This window comes from Limulus polyphemus, unplaced genomic scaffold (assembly GCF_000517525.1).
Source record: "Limulus polyphemus unplaced genomic scaffold, Limulus_polyphemus-2.1.2 Scaffold2420, whole genome shotgun sequence".
In the NCBI taxonomy this organism is placed as follows: domain Eukaryota; kingdom Metazoa; phylum Arthropoda; class Merostomata; order Xiphosura; family Limulidae; genus Limulus; species Limulus polyphemus.
In genome coordinates, this window is record NW_013668030.1 from 114,269 (window position 1) to 141,220 (window position 26,952).

Here is a 26,952-nt window from a genome sequence, read left to right on the forward strand (position 1 = left end):
ATTAAACTAAATGTTAAATATAAAACACTATGTAAACTAAGCAGATTTATATTTTTACTAGGTGTAATGTACTTGAAATATTACATGGCAGAGAAGGTTATACTGATCAGGGATTTATAGGAACTGCTGTAAACTTACCAGTACTCTGTTGGTGAATTATCAGAAGAATCCTTCCTCTGTCGCTTAGCTTTGTTAGTTTCTCCATCTGAAGATGTAGAATCCTTAGTTTCAGCTAGCTGAGTTTTCATTTCAAAAGTTTTTTCAGGCAAGTATTTCTTTATCAGATCACAAAAATATGCTTCAATTATCTTGCCAGCATTATACAGTGTAGATCCTTCCTGCATCAGGAACAGTTTAAAATGTTTTTAGTGTATCTTTAATAAAGTTTCTGGTAACAAAATAAAAAGAAGATCACTACAAATTAGTGTGTAACTCATTATCTTAAAAATATTATGCTAAGCCTAAGTCCCCGAAGTACAATTAAGACTTTAAAATATTTTATGCTTAATATTTGAATCTGTGTTTTATCTCAACTGATGAAGTGGAATGTACACATAAAAATGAAAATAACAAATTTTGTTCCATAATTATTAATGTCAGTGACCACTGATGGAAGAAAGTTAATTCTATAGATCAGAACTAACAAATAACTTAAGAAGTTTTACCTGTTTCTTATAATTCAACTTTATAATACAGAGTTAAAGATCTTTTAATGTCTTATGCTTTAGCTCAGTATATGCGAGAGTGGGTATGAATTTCTGATTTTTCTATAACTTACAATAAACACTACTATAAAAATATCAAATTGTTCTCCCTTTTTGTGGTTTGATAAATTTCTCTTGTTTTTAAACGATAAGTATGAGGGTATTTTTGAATGTATATATACATATATATATATACACAAACACTGATCTTTTATGAATATAGGCTTAAAGATTTCTTGACTATAGTTTACAACTCGATATTAGATTCTTATCCTCAAGAATGCAGTCGTAATTTACATTAAGTTTTGACGCTCACAACAGAAGAACGGATGTTAAAGTTATGACATCCTATGTAACTGTAGTATGACAAAGCTAAGACTATAATGTGATCCTAAAATTCCAGTACAACCTTTATATACAGATAAGATCTTTAAAGGTATGTGTACCCTTTCAACACAGACTACTCCATTTAGAATAACAAACACTTGTTAGAACATGAATCTGAAAAGATTGGAGACATTTCCTACAACAGTCTTCATTTATTAGTTTAACTGACACAATTGATGAGGGTATTGTGCATCACCTAACATACAAAGATTGTAAAAATTCAGTATAAAGCTGCTACTTACTGGATTAAAGACAAAACAGTTGCTGAAGATAAGACGAGTATCCGAGATGAATTCCTCGTCATCTTCATAATGGTTAAAATGATTGGGAGAAAGTTTTTGTTTGATAGTCAGCAAGTCCATAGGTTTAGTAATAACCTTGTAGTAGTTGGGTACTTGCTGGATAGAAAAACAAATCACCATTATGTAGCTACATAAAAATTATAATAATAACTAGGGGTATTAAACACATTATTAAAGAGAAATACACATTACTTCTTGACAAGACAGAAATACTGACAACTGAAGTATTGTGCCAAAATCTTAAATAATATGCCCCTACTGACTACATTTAGAAAACAGTAATGATAAATTAACAATCACACACTGAACTATGAAGACTGATATATTTGTAGAATGACAAACTAACAATCACACACTGAACTATAAAGACTGATATATTTGTAGAATGATAAATTAACAATCACACACTGAACTATAAAGACTGATGTATTTGTAGAATGATAAATTAACAATCACACACTGAACTATAAAGACTGATATATTTGTAGAATGATAAATTAACAATCACACACTGAACTATAAAGATTGATATATTTGTAGAATGATAAAATAATAATCACACACTGAACTATAAAGATTGATACATTTGTAGAATGATAAATTAACTAATCACACACTGAACTATAAAGACTGATATATTTGTAGAATGATAAAATAATGATCACACACTGAACTATAAAGACTGATATATTTGTAGAATGATAAAATAATGATCACACACTGAACTATAAAGACTGATATATTTGTAGAATGATAAAATAATAATCACACACTAAACTATAAAGACTGATATATTTGTAGAATGACAAATTAATGATCACACACACTGAACTACAAAGACTGATATATTTGTAGAATGATAAATTAATGATCACACACTGAACTATAAAGACTGATATATTTGTAGAATGATAAATTAACAATCACACACTGAACTATAAAGACTGATATATCTGTAGAATGATAAAATAATAATCACACACAAAACTATAAAGACTGATACATTTGTCAATGACTATTAATGAAGTTAACTGCAAGACATCTTATATAGCTTAATGAACTACTAATAAACTGCTATGCACAGTCGTAAAACAAGAATTTTCCACTGTATGTTACAGCAAACAATGTTCAAGAAGAAATGAAGAGTGTTATATGTATATCAGATACTCACACTATCCTGTATTGGTACAGTTTTACATGTAGTCACAATCTTACACTGTCCAGAAACAGTTAAAATGTTATATCTAGTCACAGTCTTACACTGTCCAGGAACAGCTGAAATGTTATATATAGGTACAGCCTTACTCCATCCATGCAATAGTTAAAATGTTATATCTAGTCACAAACACCATCCAGAAACAGTTAAAATGTTATATCTAGTCACAAACACCATCCAGGAACAGTTAAAATGTTATATCTAGTCACAATCATACACTGTCCAGGAACAGTTGAAAGGTTACATCTAGTTACAACCTTACACCATCCAAGATAGATGAGAAATGTCAAATATAATCACACCATCCAGGAACAAGTGAAGTATGCTATATGTAGTCACAAGGTCATAATTCGTTTTGACTGACACATGTGGTGTTGTAAGCAACCTCACACACTTAATGTTCAGGAAATATAAATGAATTTTATATATAGTCACAACTCACACATCCTGGAACTGGAGGAGCTTCTTATAGCATTACAGATTTAAAGTTTTTATAGATGGGTAACATGTTATAAGCAATCAAATACAATCAATATTCAGTAAAGTAACATAAGTCACAAAACTCAACACTAGATGTTTTTGTAAGGTGTAGAGCATAAAGTCACAGAACCTAATGATAAAAGAGAAAAGAAGTCAAACAACTCTATCACCTAAAAGTGTTAACTGGAGGAATAAATCTAAACAATCAATATAATAACATGAAACCATCTGAAAACAGCAGTCTCAGGCTTGGATGTAAGAGAACAGGTAGAAGTAAAGATGCATATACTTCTAGTATAATTAGACTATTATAATAATGATACTCTTTTTTGTCTGTTCTTACTATCTAAATGCACTTCCTCATTTTGACGGATGAAAATATACTTTAGTATACATTTTGTACAACATATTAAAGGCTTATCAAAGTCTTTAAAAAGGACTAACGTTAGGCCGTAGAATAACATTATAAGATCATTTATTGATAGGATTAAATATGTTAAAGTTTAGCCCTAACTAAACTAAAGCAAAAAATGTATACAAGTTACAGTGCTAATTTATCTCTTTGTCAAATATAGACTGTACTTAATAAAGGCTTAACTAAAGTTAGGCCTAAGACAAGTGGACTTATAAATTTTGGTGTCTGCGATTATAGTTCTTACGTATTCTTCTAGAAAAACCTGTATTTAAAAAAGTACAATTACAATAAAGACACTAATAACACATGCAAACATTTTGTGGGTCTCTGCTAGTATATCAACTCACAGTCTTGCTAACTGGTTCATGGAAGGGTAAGCTGGCTTCATGACAAAGGAGTTCCAACAATATCTTTTCACAGCACTGTAACAGCGAGAAAGATAATCTCATAAAATATGGGTTTCAGCAAAAATAGATTACAAAAAACCTATGTATATTAAATAGAAATGTGCTTATACTTCCTGAACAATAATGTAGAAGAACATTTTTTATGCTTATTTTTTTTTATTTTGATTAACACAGATGAGTTCCATCTTGATAAAATAAGTCAGGATGGCTTATATCTGGTCATTTAATGTTTCACACATCTTGTTGGGAAGTTTGGCTTATATCTGGTCATTTAATGTTTCACACATCTTGTTGGGAAGTTTGGCTTATATCTGGTCATTTAATGTTTCACACATCTTGTTGGAAAGTTTGGCTTATATCTGGTCATTTAATGTTTTACACATCTTGTTGGGAAGTTTGACTTATATCTGGTCATTTAATGTTTCACACATCTTGTTGGGAAGTTTGGCTTATATCTGGTCATTTAATGTTTCACACATCTTGTTGGTAAGTTTATGGTCAGAATAGCCTAAGTCTTCTTATTTAATGTTTCACATATGTTATTGGGCTGTTTATGGTCAGGATGGCCTATTTCTCATCAGTTATTGGTTCACAAAGTGTTTGGATAGTGTATGGTCGGGATGGCCAAATTTTGTTATTTGATGTTTCACATAGTTTTTTTGACAGTGGTCAGGATAGCTAATTTCTTGGAATTCAGTCTTATTACAAATAGCACTGTAGTTATCTCTTAGCATTACCCTGGCACAAAGAAAACTGAAATATAAGAGGAAACAGAGTAGATTCATTTTTTATCTTCATTTAATAAGGAGTTTTGGCTCAATTTGTGCATTTTATGTATATAAGACATCAATACAAAAGTGCTGACACAAACTTTTAAGTAGCTTTATTGACAATTCTGAAAGTATAATATAGCCATACCAGTAGGTCACGGCCAGAAAGACCCACTGGATTTTTCCTCTTGCTTCCACTGGACTCTCGAAGAAATGATGCATTTATGACATCTGTACACATGAGGCAGGCCCAGTCCTCACTACAAGACAAAAAAATCTAATATTTTAACAATTATCAGGTGTAAAAATTCTGTACAATATACTTGATATTTGTCCTTAACTCTAGCAGTGTTATAAGTGTACAAGCTCAAAATGACAACACGTAGAAAGTATTAGAACAGTTATACAGTAACATGAAAGACCTCATCAGTTAACCCGATCCGCTATCATCAATATGTCAATGTACAAGTCTAAACAAACAAGGTCTAAAAGAAACAAATACAGTCATAAGTCCATCTGGAATATAGCATTTGTTACCTGGATTCACCATCGACAATATCTAGAATACAATTATAATACACAAATATAGTGCCAAGATCATCTGAAATACAGCATTTGTTACCTTCAGTCATCATCAACAATATTTAGAAAAATAATTTATTAATGAAATCTAGTTTCAAATAATCAAAAACCTTTGCTTTTCTTCCTAAACTTGACAGGTAACATAGCTTACAAATACAATGTTTTGTTTGTTATTAAGCACAAAGCTACATAATGGGCTATCCGTGCTGTACCCACCATGAATATCGTACGCCAAAAAGAATTTTACATAAGGAATATGAAAACAAAGTTACCTCTGTATTTTGAGAAATGATTTTAGTTACTTATCTAAAATTAAAAATAATTCTGGACTTCTGATAATTTATGGTGGTTAAAAAAACACTACAAAAAGCGCAGAACTATAGTGGTCTACATATGTTACTGGTAGATAAGATTACTGGTGTTTAATATGTTTAGTGCTTACTTTGGAGTTGTTAGGAGAGCAGGAACATGACAATTAAGATGATATACTCGAGGGCAGTTGCTACAACACAACAATTCTCCTCCGTCATGACAAACTGCACACCAGTCTTCATTAGGATCATCTTGATGATGAGTTTTTTCTGTGGTTTTTTTATCAGAAGTGGACAGCTGCTTTTCTTCTTTGCCATTGATAAGTGTTTTAGTGATAACAGCCACTGCATCTTTCACAGGTGGTGGTTTTTCTTCTGAAGAAGGTTTCATTTCCACTTTTGAAATTTCTAACCCACTGCTATTGACTCGCACTTCGCTCACTGTTAATCCACTACTGCTAGTTTTTAAAAGATCTTCCAAAGATTGTAGGTCATCTAAAAGTGATCTGCTACTGTCTTCAGAGCTTGGATTCTCATTGTTTATCTCCTTTGGACTATCATCAATCTTTTCTTTCTTGATTTTAACAATTGGCAACATCATGTCATCTAACTTTTCTTTTTTTATCTTCACTTTTAAGATTTTTTCAGATGATGAAGAGCTCTCATTTGAAATTCTTCTGACAGTCCCCTGAGATTCTGTCCTACTCTTTTCACCAACATCTTTTCTAGTTTCTTCTTCAGAATCTCTCCTGTTTATCTCCTTAAACTCTTTTCTACTTGACTCGGAAGAATCTCCTTTACTTGTGTCCTGAGATTCACTACAGTTCGTGTCCTGAGAATCCCTCCTATTCACCTCTTCAGGTTCTGTTCTAGTTGTTTCCTGGGATTCTCGCTTGCTGTCCTCATCAGATTCTCTCTTGTCTAACTCTTTATTATCTTCATTACTCTTCTCTACCTCATCCTCTTTGGAACTATTTGTCTTATCACTGTCCTCACCACTGTTAGCTGGCTTGTCTTCAACATTAGTTTCTTTGACAGGGGTATCTTCAGTTGTAAAAACAGATTCAATTCCACTGGTTACTGACACAATAATGGGGTTTGAGGTGGGAGGCTCTGGAACTGGGTCATCATCAATAGTAACCACAGGAACAGGACTACTGCTGCTATCAGCAGCCAGTGTTGAACCCTAAAAAAGTTCAATTTGAAATACTTATGAAGAGTAAAAGTAGTGAACATTTTACATTTGATTTATTGAAGCTTCATAGTTTAGTACAAACTGGCAGGAATATATCAAGTTTTCATATTCTAGATCCTGAAATAAGCTGTTCCAAGACTGACAGATAAAAATTGAATCTCAACTTTTTCTTCCCAATTACTTTTATGTTTCATTTGGGTTCACATACACAGGTAAAGATGGATAACACAACAGTAAGTTTAACAGCTTTATCAGAATGTTTCACATCTTAATCAAAAAGTTTGATGTCAGAATTATGCAGAAACATCAGTATACCAAAAAGAAAATCAAACTAAAAAAGAAATTATATGTTTTAGCAAACATTTCAATCTGATCATCTGTTGACCAAAGTCAAATAAAAACATTTGAAATGTTTTTTCAAACTGAGCAACCATTAAAAAGTTGTGAAAAGTGAAGAGAGATTTATAAACAAGCTTCTTAGAATCTCCCAAACGACTAATAAGAAAGTAAAGGAATGTTTATTCATCAAGTCAAACTTTAGCATAGCTAAAGAACAGTCAAGACATCTAGTGGTAAAAGTCATAAACTACTGTTTATTAACTACAAATAGTCACTACACTGGATATATATACATACACATATTACTTACCCTTCTGCCTTCATTTCTGGTTGTCAGGCTTATTGAGTCATCCTTTGACTGCAAAAAAAAAGTTATAATTTTCCATCTTATAATTGAGAAAAAAAAATGTTTGAATAAAAGTCCTGAGTGTCACTGTTAGCAATGGCTGTTAATTCTATGGTATAGAAAATCGTTATTTGAGATGTTTTTAAGTATTTCTTCTAGAAGTGTTATGTTTATGATTCAGACACCCAGAGACATAATAGAAATTTCCAATTTAGAAGTGTTATGTTTATGATTCAGACACCCAGAGACATAATAGAAATACAAATCTAGAAGTGTTATGTTTATGATTCAGAAACCCAGAGATATAATAGAAATACAAATCTAGAAGTGTTATGTTTATGATTCAGAAACCCAGAGACATAACAGAAATGAAAGTTTGAAATGTTTTTATTAAATTATTTATGTAATAAACCAGATAAGTATTATATAATGCTAAAATACCAAGTGTGCAATATTTCTGAGTATCTTAATTACAATAACAGGTTAGCCCAAGCTTATTTTGAGTGATAAATTATGATGATATAACTAAGTTATAAGGAAACTATATATAAATTTTTTTCAAAATATTCAACTTTTTCTTTTCTCCTGAAAACAACAACAACCTGACAATCCCCAAAGGGGATTAGAAACTAATTATAATAAACTTGATTACCAAACACACCTTTTATTGATTATATATTTTGTTGATACCGTATCGCACGTTCCTTTATCTTTCTCATCTTTGAAAACACTTTCTACGAGCCTTGCACATTTTTAAACCAAAAAACATGCACCACGCTCGTTTACTCTCACCTTTATTTCCGATGATCCTTCATCTGCTGTCCCTTTATCTTCATCTTTTAAAATACTTCCTATAGATTGATTTGCAAATTCACTCTGAAGAATTAAAAAAAATGTTGAGTTACTTTTCCTCTAAAAAAATTAATTTATACTCTCATTAAATCGCATTAATACATATACTACATTTTTCCCGGTAATTATCGTGCCGTATATCAAACTACACTAATTAATTAGTAGTATTATATGTAATACATAAACAAAATTCAGTCACTATTGTGATAAACAAAATACTGTTTATCTGTAACAAGAAAGCATGTCAAATCTTACTATTACTAGCAAATGAATGAATGTTTGAATCTCTCCAGAAATATCTTCTAGAAATTTCTTTATCAAAACTATAATTTTTCTTAGAGCTAAATTTTCAGCTGTTTCCTTTACTTGGTATCTGTAGTTCGAGCTTCTTTGTTGCCAGAAATTAACTTTTATTACTGAGACTACTGACAGTTTAGAACCAAACGTTTTTATAATTTTTTTTAAACTGTTAATAACAAAAAAAAAGCTGAAATTCCTTAATAGATATAAATATAATGAATATAAACTACTTCTGAGACAAAATATGAGCATTAGACCGTGCAAAGACTAGTTTTTAACTTGGGAAATGGAATCTGCAACACCCACCAAGATTCTTGAAGCAGCGTCAACGATGGATTCTTCCTTGGGAGGGCATCCTTGAATGCTACAGGAAGGCATCTGGTCAGCTGGAGATTTGGCTTCATCCTTAATAAGAACACTACCCCCAGAAGTTCTGGAAACAGATACAAAGAAATAAGAAATCATTATTTTTAAACTTTACTAAGAAAAGGAAATATCACTGGGTTTTTAACTCTGTATAATTAAGAATCTTTACACACATCCTATTTATGATTAATCAATTCCAGTAATATATGTGTGAAGCATTTATATATATATATAAATAATTAATGCTGGTATATATATAAAAATAGGGTAACTCTGGTTCGAGAATAAATCAGTGAGGTACATAAAATCTTGAGAAAAATGATTCTACCTATAAACAGTAATGTAGTCACAATCCATAACTTATGAACAGAGCAAACTACCTAAACAGATGAAAACTAAAAATTAATCCAATAAATAACGTAGCTAATTTAATACAACCAATCCAATTTGAAGTATACAATGTCATAAAATAAAATTTTATAAAGAGTAGAATGCTCTACAAGTCATAGGTTACTAACATTTTCAAATGTATATTATTCTACCAAAAATTAACTGGTCTTGAGACTTTGATTAGACTAAATAAAGGTACCACTAACATGTTAAAGAAGAATCCTACAAAAACATGCAAAATATAAATGTCCATATGAAACACAAAACTAATGTACAAAACAAAAAACAACCGGAAGTATGGAGTAAGATCCAGGTGTGAAATTCTGCCATTACTCACCAGTACTGAGTACTGGAACCTATTTTTTAAGACGGTATTAGTACTGGAACGCATGTATCATGTTCAAGTTATTACTACGTTCGTAAGGGTACCCACGCATGTATTGTGTTCAAGTTATTACTATGTTCGTAATGGTAACCACGCATATAGTGTTCCTTTAAGTTATTACTACGTTCGTAATGGTAACCACGCATGTATTGTGTTCAAGTTATTACTATGTTCGTAATGGTAACGATGCATGTATTGTGTTCAAGTTATTACTACGTTCGTAATGGTAACGACGCATGTATTGTGTTCAAGTTATTACTATGTTCATAATGGTAACCACGCATGTATCATGTTCAAGTTATTACTACGTTCGTAAGGGTAACCACGCATGTATTGTGTTCAAGTTATTACTATATTCGTAATGTTAACCACGCATGTATTGTGTTCAAGTTATTACTACGTTCGTCAGGGTAACCACTCATGTATTGTGTTCAAGTTATTACTACGTTCGTAAGGGTAACCACGCATGTATTGTGTTCAAGTTATTACTACGTTCGTAATGGTAACCACGCATGTATTGTGTTTTTTATATTTTTTCGTTTTTTATATTTACACACAGTTTTTTTTCTTTTTAAAAACCAGGTCCACTTCACCCAGCTGAATACCTCTACTTTTTTTTTTGAGAATTCCACCCCTGGTGAGATCCATATCAATAATCAGATTTACATTAATGATGATGTAACCACGGTTACATTCAGGATCTTAATTACAGATTACATTAAGGATGAAGTAACCATGGTTATATTCAGGATTTTAATACTGGGAATGTGGATATAATTTGGATTTTAATAAACAAAGGAGCACAAAGCTTAAGAACATACAATTTTGGTGTTTATAAACAGAGAAGCACAAAGCTAAGAACATACAATTTTGGTGTTTATAAACAGAGGAGCACAAAGCTAAGAACATACTATTGTGGGTTTTATAAACATAGTAGTACAAGGCCAACAATATATAATTTTGGTTTTTATAAACAATGGTAATCAGATTAAGCAGGAAATATATCCTTCGTTATAATTTTTTTTTTTCCTTTTGTGGTTAACGTGTTAACAGTAAATAAAGAAAATATTTCTTTCCACAACAAAAAATTTATTTCCAGAATCCTTATGATTATTTTCTGTTCTTTCATAGTTAATGTGCTAACAACTTTTTAACCTGTTTTGAGAGGAGATAAACTAACACTGAACAGACTTACCCATCATGACTTTGAACTGTTGTTGTTGGGGGTGTTGTTAGGCTAACACTGTCTGGAGTTGTCCTGTGTATTGGACTTGGCACCGGATTTATAGTTGTTGCTGGTACTATGTACGGTGGTAGTGTGTTGGTACTTGGTGCACCTATAAAACAAAATAGTTCAAATTAAATACTTAAATAATAATAATAATATCCCAAACACTAAAGCAGGAGGACTGGTAAGATTAATGATTGAAACTCAATATCATTATTAGAATTCAATTATTAACTCAGTGAAACACGTGGAAAAAAAATAATGCCATTAGGTCAATGGGATCAACCAAAAAAAAAAAGCTAAACACTTCCAGTTTGTCCAGAGAAAGTGCTGTTGTTTAAATGAAAAAGGTGTTTTGCATATGTAAATAATACGATTATAAAAGTATAGCGTGTTTGACCCCTCTAACCGTAATGGAATCTCACACATATATATATATATTATATCTGAATATGTTGACTTATTACAGTATTTAAATAATACGATTATAAAAGTATAGCATGTTTGACCATTCTGACCGTAATGGAATCTCACATATATATATATATTATATCTGAATATTTTGACTTATTACAGTATTAGTTATGGAAAAATAAATCTACTAATTAAAAAAGTAAGACACATAATTTTCTCATCATTTACAATACGATCAAAATTTTGCATAATCTTCAACTGTTACTTCTACATTGAAAGACAATGTACAATGTGTCAATAAACATTTTATACCAACCATTAGGTCTGTTAGGTATGTGATGCATAACAGGTGATGAATGCATGCGGTTGTCATGCGAAGGTTGATGATTCATCCTTTTGACAGAAGAAGCGTGTTCTGAGGGGAAGTGGCTTAACCTTGACGTATTTGACATATTACGGGTGTGCGCCGAGAGAGAGGTCGTTACAGGTGCAGGATCATCATCTATAACAATCACTTGTGAGGGCGACGGCTGACGAGGTGCTGGGTGAGGCAATATCTGCAGCCCTGGTGGGAGGTTCGGTGTTGAGAGAGGAAGAGACTTCTGTTGGTTGGACTGGGAATTTGTTCGAGGAACAATTGGTCTTTGGCCTTGTGCTTGACTGCTACAAGAGTCAAGATTATTACATATCGTATATTAACTGTATTCAATTTTAAATAACTCACATCAAATCGGTTTTACACAAAACCACAGATTAAAACATAACAGTGTGTGAGAGAATCTGAAAAAACAGCAGTCAATTAACTACTACCAGAAACGCTTAACCAGAACTAGAGTGCAACATCTAACAAACACTGATATAATTTCATAAAACTACACTTTTAGTATTATATTTGAGAAAAATTAAAAAAAATGGGTGACTGTAAAGTTTTTATTCTCATTTTAATATTTCTTAGAAAAAAATATGGTGTGGCTTATTTTTCTTAACTTATTCTCAAATATTTTTAGTAGTGCAGGGAAAAATATGCAAGGTAAACTTTATGCGACATTATCTATATAAAAAACAGGTTATAAATGCATCATCCATGTGTGATCAAATCCATTTTTCTATATATATCCATACTCATTTTTACATTATACAAATTCCCACAAAATCCATTTTTGTATATATATCCATACTCATTTTTACATTACACAAATTCCCACAAGATCCATTTTTCTATATATATCCATACTCATTTTTACATTATACAAATTCCCACAAAATCCATTTTTCTATATATCCATACTCATTTTTACATTATACAAATTCCCACAAAATCAATTTTTACTACTGAAATCTGGATAAATTTATAAAAATGCCCAAAAAATAAATCTTTATTTTATCTTTATACTCATGTCCACAAAATCTCTACTTTACATCCATATTCCTAAAATCTGTATATTTTACATCAATATTCATGAAGTTAATTTTTGTTTGATACCTATACCCACAAAGTTAGAGATCAAAGTTTACTTTACATCCATAAGACCAGTATAGTAGAGTAATGAACATAGGGCTTGTTCTGACTTAGTTTTGGTTTAGGTTGTTCGATATGCAGTCACTCATTACTCTGAAAAAGCTTGTTTTTCGTATGGACAGCAATCTTGAAAGGCCAAACATCAATTTGTTTGTTTGTTGTTTAGCAAAGGTATACAAAAGGGCTATCTGTTGTGCCCACTGTGAGACCCAATTTTTTGCATTCTAAACTGTCAGACTTACTGCCAATCCACCAGGGAGCGGACTTTAATTTATTTCCCATTTTTGTATTACAAAAAAGTCACTCAACAACTTATCTCATTACATGATAAAAGAACAATACTATTCAGGAATTCAATCACAGGTTTTAATTTTTAAAAACAAACAGAACCAAAACTATATACCTTTGTCTGTTATTAACTACAGACGTTTTTATAGGAGAAATGGTAATGTTAGAATTCAATGACACAGGGAGTGAAATGGCCACTGAGACTGGAGGAACTTGTGACGGGGATGATGTCTGAGGGTTTGCTTGGCGGAGCTGCACAGGGTATGGTCTTGTCTGCTGTGCCATTTGAGGACTGGGGCCCCTAACTTGGTTTCCAGGCATACGCTGTTGCCAATTAGCAGGGGTCTGGTTTGAACGGGGAGACATGACCTGTTGCTGACTTGTACTCAAGAGGTTTCTCAGCTGGACAGGAGAATGACCAGCCAAGTTAGGATGAGTAGAGGATGACACCTGTTGCTGGGGGTAGCCTTTGTTGGGAGGCTGGGCCATCATATGGCCACGGGGTCTCACAGCCATGCCAGTTCCAGAAATGTTACCATAAGAAGGTGGAGGTCGAACCCCTTGAGAAGGAATCATTCCTCTAGGCTGAAATAGGAATATTAATCATCTTTAAAGTCCACTTCTAAATTCTGTTTACAGTGTATTATCCCTCAGCTGGAAAGGTTTCACTTACATGGTTTACAACTACAATTAATGTCTTCAGATTTAAATCATACAACTGAAATCTGTTATTCAAGAAGGCATCCTAAATTGATAAAATACAAAGTTTCCAACTATTCATATTTGAAAGTTTTTTTCCATAACAATGACATATAAAAAGATATGAAAAATTATTTCTAGTTTACTGTTACTCCTTCGACAAAACTTACCTGAAAAAGTCATATTACTACCACTGACATCTTTCTAGTGTCCGAACAAGAAGAAAAAAAAACACTTTTTTTACTAAACTTTTCACATGTGAACTGTACAGCAGGAAGTATCTATTGTGATGTTTACAAAATTAGTGCAAAATATTTTATTGTTCTGCTGATTTAATAATTCTTTTAATGTGTAAACCAAATGATCTTTGTCTGAATTATCAACTTGAGATATACACGTGTTTTCAATATTTCAAAATCTTATAAAAACAAAAGGGTAAAAACCTTTTTTTTACAATCAAAATGTATGGATTTATTTTTTTTAACAACAATGTGACATTGTATCACATTTAAATGGAAATTCACTACGTCGAGCTATTGGACCCGATGTGAAATTACTTTGATTGAATGTATTAAAATGGTGTATCTACTGTGTTATTTAATATCCTAAACATTTAATTATGTAAAAGTGTATTATAATTTTTCTAATAAAACATATGAATGTATTCACTGATAGATAGTTCAGGAAGAGTATCCATACTGAATTAACTGTAAAATGGACAGCAACAGCCTATTAGAAAAACACTAGTAGAACTATATTGATAACTATACAATCTTCTTAAGCAGCTCAAGTATAGAGGACAAAATTTCAAAAGTCTTCAGGCCTCTACCCATTTCACAGTTAACATATGAATGTACCTAAATTCATTAACTCGTGAGGCCCATTCAAGGTGAAAAATTGTAAAATTACTCATCCAAATAAGTACAATGGTGAAACTATGATATTAATATTTTAACTAGTTAGGATATCTGGAATACTAGAATATCTGGATAAACTGATATGCAAAAACCTTTTTCACTTTCCTGTGGCACCCCCCCCCCCAACAAAATGATAAAAAAAACAAAAACAAATAGGGAATGATCTTCTTCACATTTGATTTAATATTATTTTAGTGAGAACTGGCAACTTTGTCTTAGGAGTATTCACTCATGAGCTACCTTGTATGGCTGTCTTGGGCCAGACCATGCTCTTTGTTTTGGCCTCTCACTACTGAGTGTACAAACAGGCTGGTTATTTGCTGTTACCTGTGCCTGCATCCTCATGGAAGGGTTGACTGCCTGCTGGCCTCTGCCCATCCCACCAGGAAGTAACCCGCCAACAGGCTGCTGGTCAACCATTAAGCAGCCAAGATGGCTTATGTACTCACTCAGGAACTGAGACTCGTAGGCAAATTTAATGTCAACCATGTGTTGAGGGTTAGGGACTTCACAGCGTCGTCGAAGAACGTGTCTCAGCTGAGAGGAGAAGAAAACCACAATTGACTTTAAAAAAGTAAACAAACAGAAATATATTTTCTCCATAAACGGCTACTCAAATTTAATTTAAATAAACAAAATATAGAAAAAGTCAACAAGAAACTTTATCTTCAAAATTAGAATATGTCACTTTAAATTTCTATTATTTCATGTAGCCTACATATAACTTAACATTTTAAACAGAATTTCGCATAACTTCAAACTTTACACAATTTTGTATAACTTAATAATTTTAACAGGATTTTGTACAAGTTAATGCTTTTAACAGGATTATATATATAACTGAACACACATATAATAGGATTTTGTATATCTTAATATTTTTATTAGAATTTCAAATAACTTAAAATTTGTAACAGTTTCTTTTAGAAAAATATGAATAGTTGAAAGATATCCTAACTATAAAACTATTGAATAATTTTTAACATTAAGGCTCTGCTATTATTACAATTAAAATATCAAAGTATTCTTTTTCAGAACATGAAATAAAGTTCAACAAGTTTATTGTTTACAGTAAACTTTGCAGTAGTTAATGTTATGTACATGACTAAAGATGAGTAAAACACATGCATGCTGATGGTACATACAAGTATATGAAAATTTATTTCACACATGTTAACACTTGAAAGTTTACAGTCAATAAGTTAGTTTCACCAATTATGGCCAACTGTTACAGTTAGAAGCAAGAGCATAGCAAGCTTCACTGAATATGGCTGATTGTTACAGTTAGAAGCAAGAGTATAGCAAGCTTCACTGAACATGGCTGACTGTTACAGTTAGAAGAAAAAGTATAGCAAGCTTCAATGAATATGGCTGATTGTTACAGTTAGAAGCAAGAGTTTAGCAAGCTTCACGGAATAAGGCTGACTGTTACAGTTAGAAGCAAAGGTATAGCAAGCTTCACCAAATATGGATGTTATAGTTAGAGACAAGGGTATAGCTAGCTTCACCAAATATGGCTCACTATCACCATTAAAAACTTCATCAAATACAGGTAACTGTTATAATTTGGAGACAACGGTATAACTAGCTTCACCAAATACGGCTGTTATAGTTAGAGACAACGGTACAGCTAGCTTCACCAAATATGGCTGTTATAGTTAGAGACAAGAGTATAGCTAGCTTCACCAAATATGGCTCACTATCACCATTAAAAACTTCATCAAATACAGGTAACTGTTATAATTTGGAGACAACGGTATAGCTAGCTTCACCAAATACGGCTGTTATAGTTAGAGACAACGGAATAGCTAGCTTCACCAAATACGGCTGTTATAGTTAGAGACAACGGAATAGCTAGCTTCACCAAATATGGCTGTTATAGTTAGAGACAATGGTATAGCTAGCTTCACCAAATATGGCTGTTATAGTTAGAGACAACGGTATAGCTAGCTTCACCAAATATGGCTCACTATCACCATTAAAAACTTCATCAAATACAGGTAACTGTTACAATTTGGAGACAAAGGTATAGCTAGCTTCACCAAATATGGCTCACTATCACCATTAAAAACTTCATCAAATGCAGGTAACTGTTACAATTTGGAGTAAGGATATTCTACAAAATAATAGTTTTTTTCCTCACCTGCCCAGTTAAAGACTTCTTGCTGTACACAAGAGCTATGTCACTCCCTTTTGTAATCACAGCATCAGCAAACTGCTGACAATGATGTAATCTTTTGGAGAGTGATACAAGTTCTTCATTCTTCATTGTCAGCTGTTTCTTCTTCCGACTACAAACTTCATTTAGTTCTTGTAGCAGAAGTTTACCACGTCGATTAATTTCTGTGATAAACCTAAAAGAAGACCAGGAACCTTATGCTTACTTTTTTAACCTAACATCTAAGAGCAGAAAACCATTTCGATTAATAATGAGTTTTTGCTAAATTTAAACAATAAGTACGAAACCAACTGAAACGTCATCATCCATGTCCAATACTTGTATGTAATTCTTTTTTTTTAAATCTTATAAAACGAGCCAGTATTTTTTATACAATGATTAACTTGCAAGTTCTTGAAACAAGAACAAATTTGAAAGTCCATAGGATATATCAGGAATTCTAATAATTTAAGAGAGTACTAACTACAAACTTTAATAAATTCTGTTTCAAAACAAGAAAAAGCAATAACAAAATATATTTCTGTGAACAACATTTTTGACATTTAATGCCAGTTCAATTATTTTAAATTGTTCATCACTGTTAAAAGTATGCTTATATCAAAAATGTTTTCTTCTTGGCATAAAAAAGTAACATATTACATTACGAAGTTTAATTACATTTACATCATAAGTGAAACATTAATACATGACATTATGGAGTTTAATCTCAAACACCTCACAAGGTACCAACTCTGAAATTTCTGAGCATTTGGAAATTGTAAAATGGATCATTTATTTCTGTTCAGAAACTAATATCAGCATCTTTAATAAACAGATTCACAAAACACATTAGTTAAATCAATATTTTATATCATTGCTTTGCTTAAATGCGATTACTTATGAATATTACTTTTTATCTACCGTACACAAAGGCTTGTTAAACACCTGGATAAGCGACACTCCACCACTCACTGCTGACACTTACAATTCTGTGCTACACATAACTTATCAAGATGTAAAGGGGTAATCAGAAAAAAACATCCTTTCCAATTAAACCACACTTAATGCCATTTAAGATGAAAGAAAGAAACAGAAAACAAAAGTTGGTATATAACGTAAAAAATGCAGTTTTGGTAAATATTAAACGCAAAAAACCACCAGTAGCTGGCACTTTAAGATAAAAATGGAAAGGTTAGAGATAGCTTTGGCTGCTTATTTTGTTTATTGATTAAATATTTTCCATAAAGACCAAATAAACTACATACTTTACAGCAAACATCTTAATTTCCTGTGTAACTTCTTTCTCTCGCTCTGTCACCTCGTCCTGTCTCTTACTAATCAGAGACCGAGCATTTTCAATGTAATTTTGTTTCTCTTTTATTTTGGTCAGAAGAGTACTCAAGTAGAGTTTGTGTTGTTCACAAGCAGCCGAGAGAAACTGGTATTTATGGTCCTTGTGCTCTGAAAGCTGACAATCTCGGCACGTCAGCTTGTCGCAGCTTTCACAATACAGCTTCAACGGTTCCTGTAAAAGTCACAGTTACATCATACATTTGATAAACAACCAATAACATGTTCAACACTTCCATAATGTTTACATCAATCAAGTTGGGTCTCCGTTTAAAATTGTTAAGGTAAATTATATTGTCGATGCATCATCTTTTTTACTGTACTCAATTTTGGCAGATTAGGAGCCATCTTCAGCTAAGACAGTTTTATTTTTCTAACAGGGTGGGTGGCCTTTGGAATGGGTTGCCTTCAATAGTGGTAGATGCAGTAAATGTAATAGAGCTAAAGGGAAGGCTTGATAAATATTTGAAAGATTAAAGCTGGCTTTGAGTTTTTAGTTTTCTTTTAAAATACGGTATAGATTAGTGGACTGGACAGCCTAAATGAACCAACAGGTCCCTTGTTGTCCTTACATTTTGTGTGATATGTTATATATTGTACAAACTCAACAATAATTAAAGAGCCATAAGCAAATGAAAACATCATTTAAATTGAAACAACACTCAACTAAATCATCTTGAAAACTGAACTTCATTCAGTGAAACAAATTTTATTTGAAAAACAACAACAAGAAATTGTAAGTTTTATCTCAAATAAATGTTTCTGTTACCACTACAGGAAAGCAAGACTGCAAGGTTTTAATTTACTTTTATTTCTTTGTAAATGAATTGATGAGTTAGGAGCATATTTATAAAATGTGTTTAATGGCTAGCTCTGAAAATACTGAGATATTACATTACAAAGAACCACATCTTGACTAAATGTTCTCATTAAGAAGTTAATACACAGGAACGTTACAAAGAACCACATCTTGACTAAATGTTCTCATTAAGAAGTTAGCATGCAGGAACATTACAAAGAACCACATCTTGACTAAATGTTCTCATTAAGAAGTTAACACACAGGAACATTACAAAGAACCACATCTTGACTAAATGTTCTCATTAAGAAGTTAACACACAGGAACATTACAAAGAACCACATCTTGACTAAATGTTCTCATTAAGAAGTTAACACACAGGAACGTTACAAAGAACCACATCTTGATTAAATGTTCTCATTAAGAAGTTAACACACAGGAATGTTACAAAGAACCACATCTTGATTAAATGTTCTCATTAAGAAGTTAACACACAGGAACGTTACAAAGAACCACATCTTGACTAAATGTTCTCATTAAGAAGTTAACACATAAAAACATTACAAAGAACCACATCTTGACTAAATGTTTTCATTAAGAAGTTAACACATAGGATCACATACAAAGTAGTTGTAATGGTTTTCAAAAGAGACCCAAAACTCAAACACTTTTGAGTAGTTCACTATTCTTCTTCAGGAAAAAGAACAGTTCATTAAGTGCTCGAGTTTTGGGTCTCGAGTGAGTGACTAAATGCTAACCTTGATATAAATCTGTTTTGGTACGATGCTAATAATGCACTGTTAACTTCTAGAACATTAACACCAAAACATAAACTCATGATACTGTAATGTTTTTTACAACTATAATTTTACCTTTGAATGTACAGGGCAAAAAAGATATTTCTGATCGAGGCCTGAAGTTTTCTCTCCTTCCATTTCATCACGTGGGCGTACACTATGATCTTTGGTAACTTTAACCCGTTGGTGAGCTTGAACACAAGTTTCACACAGCCACTCCTGGCAGTCGGTGCAAAACCCAGATGCTGGTGCACTATCCTCACAGCTTGTGCAACACGGTGGTTTCTTATCATCTCCTTCCAAAGCTTCATTTGCTTGGGCAATATTCTCAAGAATAAAAAGGTGATCAATAACACTATCTGGGTTGATCTCTTCCTTACAAGATGGGCAAGTCACTGGCTTGGTTGCTAAATTACAGAATAAAAAACAAAAATGTGATCAATAGTGCTGTTCAGGTTTATCACTTCCTTACAAGGTAGACAAGCCTATTTGTTAAAAATATGAATTACCCAAACTGTAAGATAAAATTTAATAATGGTTTTAAAATTTACATCTTTAATGTGTTTGTTTTTTTTCGTTATTATAGTCCATATTTTTGGAAAGAGATTTGTTTCAGAGCATACCACAATTTATCAATTAAACACCAACCAAGCCACATTTACAGTTTAATAAATATGAAATCCAATTTTGAAAATATAACCATAATGAATAAGATATTGCATTATTGCGAGATACGATTTTTAAACCAAAAATCAAAACATATACAACACTTGAATGTGACTAGTTATATAATTATCAACGTTTATTACGTTTTCGCTAAATATATCAAATGTTTATAAATTATGCCCAAATCACAACACTTATATAAATGCATTATTAATAAAAAGTTATAGCCAAGCTGTAACACTTGATAAAAATGCAAAACCAAAACATCAGAATGAATATTTTACTTAATTGAAAATGAGGGCCATCTTATTCACAAAACGATTATTTTAAGCCTAAATGAGTTGATTTAGCAATCAAGTAAATATGAAATGTGCTTCAGTTTTAATTCTTTTTCTTTATGATAGATTTTGAATACACAGAAGTCCCAAGTATTTCATTACTTTTGACAAAATTTTATTGTACTCAAAGCGTTTTTTAAAGTGTGTGAACGTTTTTTTAACTATATATATTTTTTTTTGGAAAACATAACACCTTAACACCTTTTACTAAGGAGTACTAACTTTTACATGTACACACCTTTCCTATCTGGTGTTATTCTGACTTAAAACACCTTAAGAATCGATTAGATATTTCTGAGAAACAAGACTCTTTAAAAAATTATCAAAAAAATAAATAAGCGAGTTCAATACAATCTTGAAACTGTTAAATACAGAAACAGAGTATTGAAAAAGTCACTCATAGCCTTACATAACTTAGTGTAGAGTAACAACTACATTGTTATTTGAAATTATTACAAATGCAACTTCTTTACTAAAACTTCTGATACATATAAACCTAGAATAAACATATACACACTATGTGGCAGTTTTTGTTCCTATGTCACACTGTGTGTTAGGTTTCAACAAGACAAAAGTGTTATAAATTTCTTTTGTGCAGCAAGATATTTAACACTAGACGTATCTTATTTTTTTTAAATATATTACAAACTTGTATGAGTGAAGCTAATACATGATCACTTTGATAAGTGCATGTGATCAACCACAAACTAGCTCACAACAACACACAACATTTTAATGATATCGAATGTATTAAATGAATAATTCCCACTAGAACATTTTAGCTAATCAGCTAAAACTTTGGATAAGTACAGAGTTCATGTCCTTATGTTTGAACTTGACATTTAATAAAACATTAGAACTTAAAACTATAAAGAAATACATGAATAAAATAATTAAACTCTTAAATAAAGCAATAATATATTAAAATAGTCACTCATGACCTTATGCAACTTGGTGTTCAGTAATAACTACAATATTGCCTAATATTGCACAGAGTAACAATATCCTATAACAATGCAAAGTAACACTGCTAAATTATGTCAAATTATATTGTTATATAACAGAACTAACACATTAACAAAAATTACTACAACTGTATTAGAAAAACTACTGAAATAATGCATAAAATAACAATGTAGTTTTTTTATATTATTGTTATTATTATTATTGATCAAAACAAGATACATTTTATTTTCATTATGGTTATGTATAAATCATGACAAAGTTTCAAAGTTTCTGGAGGAATCATGCAATGAATTTAATGTGGGGGTGTAAACGATTTCAGGAAAATAATCCGGTTGCCTGTCCACTCTCTTTTATCATATTATAAACAAACCAAAAGCTACAACCTTGCAAGTTACTTCATACCAATTAATTTTACCACAGATAAAACGACAAAAACAAGATTTTCACCGACTGCATGGCTGATACTCAGATACGGTAAGAAATGTGAAAAAAAATTGTATAAATTTTACTAAATTACATTCTGGAAATTATATTATTGATAATCTATTTCTGTATAATCGGATTTCCTTCTCTTTTTTTTTTCGCTAATTATCCTACCACCCGGTGGCGCATCGTTAAGTGTGAAGGCTAATAACACTAAAATTCGGGTTGACATACCCGCAGCGGGGGAAGGGCAGCATCGATAGCCAATTATGTAGCTTTGTGGTTAATAAGAAAACAAAAATAGTTATTCCAGATTTCCACCAGTTAAAGTTACCATTTATCAGTTAGAGCAGGTTCTAATCAATTTAACTCTTTTCATGCATGATGATGAAGGCAAACATGCATCGTTCGATATTTCGTGTCCGTCAGTGGTAAGAGCTAAAATCCGAGGTTCGATTTTCGCGGTGCACAAATACCAAATTGCCCATTGTGTAGCTTTGCATTAACAACAAACCACATCGTTATTTCGTATAGTATTTTTCGTTTTTTTTTTTGTATAATCAAAATAACTCGATCACTAGCGTTAGAATTTTGCAATTAATAACAATATTTTAATTAAACAAGTACCACTAAAATCAATACGAAATCTAAATTAAGTTAACAGCGGTTTGGTGAAAAGAATGGGAAAATCAATTTCAAGTCATATGTTCTCTTGACTATACACTACAGCAGAAAATGGAGGCGTTAAAGATGTGTATAGATAGCATATTTATTTTATAAGCTAATAAGAATCTTCTACTACTGTGAGCATTTTTCTGCCCGACAGATAGTTGTTATTCAAGTTTTGCAGTCTCTGTATATACCATCATTACTGCAAGCTAAACCTCCCCCCTTGTATTGCAGTTTTATCTTCAGTGTTACAAGCAGTTTATAACACGGTGAATTAAAGAAAACTCTTCGACAAACAAAGAATAAAATGGCAATAATACAATTTACATAATTACAACAATACACAAACAAGTTACAAACACCATAATTACAACAGTACACAAACAAGTTACAAACACCATAATTACAACAATACACAAACAATTTAGAAACACCATAAATAAAACAATGACCTAAAGAGATAAAACCCTGGTGAATGTTTGGTAAAAATATATATATATTTATAATATATTCCATATATTAAGTGTATATATATATTATTGTATATATTTGCATAGAAACAATATTCAATATATATAATTATTTATACTGTTTTAAATCCAGAAGGTTTCACAGTCGAAACTATTACCGTGTCACGTCTTTACATTTTGTGAAAATTTTCGGAAAAGTAGTAAAAAAATCATTTTTCATTCTCTCCTCTGTTCAATTGATTTAATTGTTCATGTATTTAAAACACTTGCAATAATATTTGCGTTTCAATAACTCAACAATTGTTTGAAATGTTTACAATAAATTACGTTTCGAGATGTCAGGCCCACAATATAACATCAGTTGAATGGCACTGTACGTGTAAATATGTTATGCTATTATTATGCTTAAACAATAATCTCCTGTTTAACATCTCTTTAAAACGAAGCATTCTTTATTCACTTTCATCTGAACTTGTCTGACTGATTAATGATATAAAATAAATTTATATTTTATAATATTTAATTTAACCAAAAATTGTTTTAAATACCGAATAAAGTTTTCCGTGAAATATATGATGAACACAGTTTATAATAGACGAAAATTAAAACAACAACATGTAATGAGACAAATGTATTATTAAACACATTTGTACATCGAAACAGCATACGCCAACATCTTTCTAAAACAAAATGGCCGCACTCTTTTTATTACTACAAGTAAACAGCACGATCGCGGCTAAAGTTTAAGTTGGTTACGCTTTTTGAACGTTTAGTGAAAGAACCCGAGTAAATAAACCCGTGCACTAAAACTGCGTCAACATATCAAGTGTGCGGGTTGAACGTTGCACAATACGCAGGTAAATGCATGTCGCAATCTAGCTGATTCCTCACGAGAACGATATTCCTGGTTTATTTATCGCTAAGAAGGAAGGATGACTCATGCCGAGTGCACACTCCACCGCTTGCCTTGAGCAGAACCAGACGACAGGAGTAGAGGCAGGCAATTTTGTCAGCAGCCCGTGTGCCAACTCCCTAGTAAAATGCCAAGCGCACCAGCTTCCGCCATACAAAGGGTCACCTTGAGGCTGGTGGCCCCCGGGAAATTATTACCAACGCGCCTTATCAGTTGTCGTTGCCTAGCAACGCTGAATTAGTCGTGCGACTGGTATATCTACCAATCCCCGAGGGCTTGGTTTAACGACCTAGTATTCTTGGAGCCATGGCATTGATGAATACGCCAGAGGCTATGACTGAAGAGTAGTCTAGACAAGTCACGTAGCTATCACGTGCTAAGTGTGTGGGCTGCCTCTACGCTACGTCGACAAACAGGATGTGATTGGTTCTCAGAAAACATGTTGGGTTTCCGTGGCGTCATCGGGTTTTACGCTTATATTCTGCATAACTTGGTACGCCCCTAGAAGCTGGTCGATGTTGCAAATAAAAAGATTGTCACGATATTTTACATGTTGAACAACGACAATAATTAAACATTTCACATGTTGTGCGAGAGGCTTTTAAAAAGTAAACACTATTTATCCCCCTCTCTCTCTCTCTTTATATAAACACTTTTTTATGTATCCTTTTTGTTATTTGAACATAAAAAATACACAATATCTTACTTGTGTTTTAGTGAACAAAGAAAAACGCGTTAAATTTTAAATAATTCGAAATAAAAAGGATAAAAAGTAAAATTTAAATTAAGGCTTTTTACTTTCATTTTAACATACTTAATACAAATTAAATAGACTATCGTACAATCTAGAAATAAGTTAGCTTGAGAAACGTGTAATCATTCTTATATTTATATCGTTTAATCTTCTCTAGATATTAAAACATAAAATCATGTGATCAACTTTGCGTGCATCGAACGGTAAATAATTCAGGAACAAGTAACGACAATCGACAAAGCTAACGATTATAAACAGGTATCTGAGAAACAGATGAAGAATTGGGGAGTGAAGAAGTGGAAGTAGTTGTTGATTAAGCTACAGGAAGACCCGAAATTAAATAATGGGGCACAACAGTAATCATGAACCCATAAAAAATGGTCCTCTTTCAATACGTCGTAAAGAATTAACTATTTTTAGAATCACTCGTGTATAAGTAATTTGCTTGAAAGTTAGCACGTGGAATAACTTAAAAGGGGTGCTTTGTGAAGAATTAAACAATCAAATGAAATTAACCTCAGTAACTGATCAATAAGAGTAAGTTTCGGATCTTACATTTATAGTTTTAATATCCATGTATTTGTCGTAGATAAACCATTAAAACATCTCGCAACGCCGTTCACGTACAAAATCTTTTAAAAAGTGATTTGTATTTATGTTTACCTCCTAACATTTAAAAAGAACACTGTAGCTCCAAAACTAAATAAACGATTATCAACTTTTATTTGCAGAAACATTTTATAGAAATGCAAAAAAACAAATAAACTGTTTGAACGCATATAGGTAAATCTGTAGTTTTATACGTGTGTATAATACTAATATTATAAGGCCTGAAAATAGTAATTAGCAATCTTTATAAATACACACAAAATGCACCAAACTTGTAGGCCAACAAGGGACGTGGGATGGTCTTGTGGTTGAGCTCTGGCATTCGGAGCTGGCGAGCTATGTTTGAATCTATGCAAGACCACAACAACAACAACAACAAAATTCACACACTTTAAGATGGGGTGCGTTATAAGAGTAAACAGTCACTCATTCTTCGTAGGTATTAAGGTATCTGCCTTATACTCAAAAGTTCAAAATTAGAAAAGGCGTCAGATGGGGAGCGTTATGGGAATAACTGTCAACACCTCATCGCGACTATTAGGGTGCTGCTAAATGAGTGCCTCTCCTTTGATCAGTAGTTCAAAAACTTTGATTTTAGTGTTATAAGTCTTCGGACTTACCGTTGAGTTATTAGGAGGGGGCATGTAAGTTAAGCCTCGAGTCACTTGAACATACTCGTATTTCAATAACTCTTTATAATCAAAATACAGCCTACGATACATTATTTATCCTCCAAATATTATATATAGAAATCAGACAATTACAGGAATTTGTACTATCTTGGATGGACTTTTGACAGTTATATTATTAAGTCCTTATTAAATACACATTTAGTACAAAAATTTAACATTTTAAAGTATTTCTATTATCACTCTTCATAGATTTAGTGCGCCTAGTATGGCCTTGTGGTTAGCGTGCCGGGCTGCGGATCAAAAGTTCAAGCCACTACCTTCCTCTGAAACACGCTCTGACTTTCAGCTGTACGTTATAATGGTGGCAGTGAGATACACTATTCGGTTAAGAGTAGCCACGTAAGGGGGGGGGCTGCTGACTGGTTGCCCACTCTTCGGTCTGCAGTCCAAAATTAGTGATGGCCACGCCTGATGTTTGGAGTATCTAACTTGACCATTTGGCTCATGTGTTGCATAAGGTGCCGTTCTGAAATAACACATGGTAGATTTTATGTTGCACTGTTTTACACATACGTCATTTTCATAAGTTGCCAATA

At 32.2% G+C, this 26,952-nt stretch overlaps 1 protein-coding gene across 3 annotated transcripts in view; it reads right to left on the reverse strand.

Annotated features, from left to right (window-relative positions):
- LOC106466908 (transcription intermediary factor 1-alpha-like) overlaps positions 1–26,952 on the reverse strand; it is a 67,813-nt gene that overhangs the window by 5,117 nt on the left and 35,744 nt on the right. The window contains exons 2-16 of one of the 3 annotated variants that reach the window (XM_022394986.1): positions 19,992–20,323; positions 18,236–18,495; positions 16,956–17,166; positions 15,140–15,349; positions 13,312–13,781; positions 11,706–12,052; positions 10,943–11,084; positions 8,913–9,039; positions 8,247–8,330; positions 7,419–7,466; positions 5,706–6,760; positions 4,830–4,941; positions 3,852–3,926; positions 1,334–1,489; positions 139–338 (exon numbers count right to left, since the gene is read on the reverse strand). In XM_022394986.1, coding sequence (XP_022250694.1) covers positions 139–338; positions 1,334–1,489; positions 3,852–3,926; positions 4,830–4,941; positions 5,706–6,760; positions 7,419–7,466; positions 8,247–8,330; positions 8,913–9,039; positions 10,943–11,084; positions 11,706–12,052; positions 13,312–13,781; positions 15,140–15,349; positions 16,956–17,166; positions 18,236–18,495; positions 19,992–20,323 — 3,829 coding nt within the window. Of the gene's footprint in view, positions 1–138; positions 339–1,333; positions 1,490–3,851; positions 3,927–4,829; positions 4,942–5,705; positions 6,761–7,418; positions 7,467–8,246; positions 8,331–8,912; positions 9,040–10,942; positions 11,085–11,705; positions 12,053–13,311; positions 13,782–15,052; positions 15,350–16,955; positions 17,167–18,235; positions 18,496–19,991; positions 20,324–26,952 lie in introns of all 3 variants that reach the window. The other 2 variants (XM_022394985.1, XM_013927214.2) reach the window with 2 other exon arrangements.